This window comes from Esox lucius, chromosome 25 (assembly GCF_011004845.1).
Source record: "Esox lucius isolate fEsoLuc1 chromosome 25, fEsoLuc1.pri, whole genome shotgun sequence".
Lineage (NCBI taxonomy): Eukaryota > Metazoa > Chordata > Actinopteri > Esociformes > Esocidae > Esox > Esox lucius.
Window position 1 is genome coordinate 1426443 of NC_047593.1, and position 3557 is coordinate 1429999.

The 3557-nt window shown below is 40.9% G+C and overlaps 1 protein-coding gene across 1 annotated transcript; it reads right to left on the minus strand.

The window, feature by feature from the left end:
- Positions 1-894: 894 nt before the first annotated feature.
- Positions 895-2611, minus strand: helt (helt bHLH transcription factor). The gene is made up of 4 exons (XM_010888569.2): positions 2522-2611; positions 1856-1960; positions 1609-1705; positions 895-1418 (listed from the first exon to the last, which is right to left on the minus strand). The coding sequence occupies exons 1-4, from the start codon at positions 2546-2548 to the stop codon at positions 934-936; spliced, it is 714 nt and encodes a 237-aa protein (XP_010886871.1). The 5' UTR covers positions 2549-2611; the 3' UTR covers positions 895-933.
- Positions 2612-3557: the final 946 nt, after the last annotated feature.

A 3557-nucleotide genomic window follows, 5' to 3' on the forward strand; every position in this document is an offset into this window, starting at 1 on the left:
GCGTAAAATGATAAGCTCATTCATATTTGTTTTAACAATTTGAATTGCGCAGTATAATAATCACATTTCATTATTTTAGTATGTTTTTACTAATTATTTATATCTCATACCTAGAGAACGCCTCTCATTACGGTTATTGGTTGCACTGATTTCACAACCTTAAATAACTTAAAGGCATTAATATATCCCCATGTAGGGTGCTAAAAAGTTCCGGAATTATTTGAAATTATATGGGAGTGACTGTGTTTATCAGTTTCCAATAGTCATGACAAATCTTAAAAAGCTATGTTTAAAATGTATATTATGCCATTATTTAAATAGGTGACGTTCAAGAAGAGGAATAGGCTACAGCAAATGTCAACATTAACGGCCAATTTCACTAACGAATATTTCATTCATACGCGGAAGAGATCAGGGTTTATTAAATGCTAAGTTTCCTGTACGCTAGACAACAACCACTTAAAATACATCCGAAATTGTATTGGGTGTTAAACTGACCACAATGATTTCCACGCATATTGCTGTGTTTTCCATTTTATTTATAAGGAGATTCTCGACTTTGCTAAATACCAGATAACGATCGTAGGATTTGTGTATAAGGACAACACCCTATTTGTTAATAAAGACATAACTTAAATAAAAAGTAAACTATAAGTTAAGGGGAGTAAAACATTCTTATTTTAGCAGCAGGTTTCTAATAATATGGCCTTTGTGGTTCGGCAGTAGTATATTTGGTGTGATAAATAACGTACTTGTTGATTTAATCAAGCGAAAGCTATTAGGTAGCACTTATAACATCACAAAGAAATGTAAATAAATCAGCATTTGCTTCTCATGAAAGATGTATTGAACTGTATTTAATAACAGTCTATAAGTATTTATTATGAGCACATATATAAATAAAGACAAAACAAAATGGCAGCTGGTTTCTATTTACAACGCATGTTGCGCACTGTGCAAACTGAACGCATTCGCGTGCGTGTGGCCGTTAAAAAAGTTGAAATAGTGATGGTCAAGTCCTTGAACTGGTGATAGGTAGCCACCGTGGTGTTGTTGCGTTGGCGCGGAAAGCGGCACGGTTGGATACGTGATGGTTGGGCTGCGCGCCGTACTGTGCCACGAGAAGTGTCCAGGTGGGCTCTGCTGAAACACGGAGTCGCTGGGACTGTGACTCTGGTGAGATTCCGGTGAGGAGTGCAATTGGCACAGATAGTCTGTGGGGTCAGGCAACGCACCCAAGGAGCCGAACACCGGCTCTGTGATAAACCGAGACTTGGACTGGAGAAAGGCCAGGATCCTTGCGTACTTGATGTCTTTGGTCTCGACCCTTTCCTCGGTGGTCAAGTAGTGCACCAGATTTTTCATGCACTCATGGTAACCGTAGTGGAAATAGTTGGCAAATTCCGCTAGTAGCTCACCTGAAACGAGAAGGAAGAACGAACAATGAAAAATGGACTACAGTCATGATTGATATTCCAAGCATTAGCATTTGTTAACATGACAGTTGGACTATAGAAAAATATGATAGGGCCATGGCTAGATCGGGGTGCACCATGGCAATGAGAGCCCGGAGTCAGTGCGCTTTGGTTAAAAAAAACTGATAAGCACCTTTTTCTCTGCCCCGGGGGAAGTCCGCGGAGTGTAGCGCACGTAGATACTGAACTGTCATCTCCAGAATCTCGGCCTTCTCCAGCTTTCCCGAGTTCTATCATGAGGAAAATAGCAAACTGTAGAAATAGCATATAACTTAAAGTAATTTAAATAGCCTACACTAAATAAAATATCAGATAACAGATGGAAGACCTTCCGTAGAGTATTGACTCAAGCGTAATAAGGATTCAAAAGTAGTTTATACCTGTTTCGCAAGAGCCATTGGCACAGTTTTCCCCAATTCGTTTAGGCAGCGGTTAATACGGTCTCTCCTTCTTTTTTCTATCACTTTATGGGAGATGGGAGTTCTCTGTTGAAAAATAAGAAAGCTAATTATAAGACAAACATAATCAACCAAGTGGGACAGTTTTAAAGTGTTTTGCTTTGGAAAGCTAGAACCACATTTTTAATGAAACGAAGACGAAACTATTTGGAAACCGGACTGCAAATAGACGCATAGCTGGATGTACGTTTGTACCATGTTGCGCATTAAAGCCAAAGCGCATCATTACCAGTTCAAGGCAGGTGCAGTTGCTTGGACCCGACCATGGACTATAACATAAATTGGCTTCAATTCAAAACAGTTAATGTTATTATTACAGTCATAACTTAACCCACAATGTACTATTATAATTGCATTTATTTTGTATCTCATGTTGTATATCTTGTAAACTCCAAAGTGTAGTCTACTGTTTTCGCTTGAGCGCACAAAAAACAATTGTCTATCAATTTCCATGGAACCAGAAATTGCATTTGACCACAAATATACATAAGGAAGATTAGGAGAAGGAAAGTAAATCCTTCCAAATAATATTGGATGTACGGTTTCCAAATTGGTTTCCTTCCCAGAGCGCAGCATAAGAGCACCTACCTTGCGGTCCTTCATCTTGGATGCCATCCTTTGACAGTGCTGATAAACTTCTTATTCAAAATAGTTGTGCCGGGAGCCAGTTTGGATATGTGTTCCTCAGCTTGTAGACTAGGTATACTGATAGATGAATGAACAAGCTGATCCTTATAAAGCGATCCTGGGCATGGTCTAAATTATTCCACAGGATAAAAAGCAAGCTTTTGGTAAATGTGTGCCTTTAGGATGAGTTAAAGAAATTGTATAAAATCTGATGCCATGGGCTAGCAGGGGGCAGACCTGCTTTGTTAATCCACGTGGCTGTTCAAAAGACACGTGATTACTTTTAGAATATTATTTGCATAGTAACAACCCAGGCGGGAAATGTGAACTGAGCGTTGGGTTCGCCTGATCCGACCGGGCGCAGTGCGCGCACTGAAAACAAAGCCTCCAAAAAAAGACTTCTCTTTCTTCCATCTCGCGTTTGTTATACATCGCCTGTTTACAAATCCCAGCAAGCGATCTTAACTTCCATCCAAGCCCTGTCTGAGTTTTAAGGCCTGTCCAGTGCCATTAGAGTAATTAAGTAAGCCTTTAATAGGCTGTTCCGCCAAGTTCAAGGGAGAGCTTTTGGAGACGGAGTCCCCCCGTTTGTTCTCCGCCTTTCTCACACGACTTGGTGACACGTCCATCTTTTATGAGAGATGGCAAGCTTTTTGTTTACATTCTTTATTTGGTGGGAGTCCTCGGCAGGTGTGTGATGGGCTTGGCACACGAGCGTCGCCTGCGTCCCGGCCGGCGTCTCCAGCAGTTTTTGGCACACGAGGGTTACCCACCACCGGGGACTCTTTGGAGAGGCTCAATTTGTATCCTATTATCCTATAAGAAAATGTCTATTGAGTCGAGTGAATAGTTTCATTGGCCTAAATTTTAATAATGCTGTGAAAGAAAAGGGACAAATAAAGAAGAATGCAGCTGGCGTGAACGTGCATTATCCCCCGTCACCTGCGCGAGGGGTAGCCCGGAGACCCCTATTCATGAGTCTAATTTCGGTCAACTT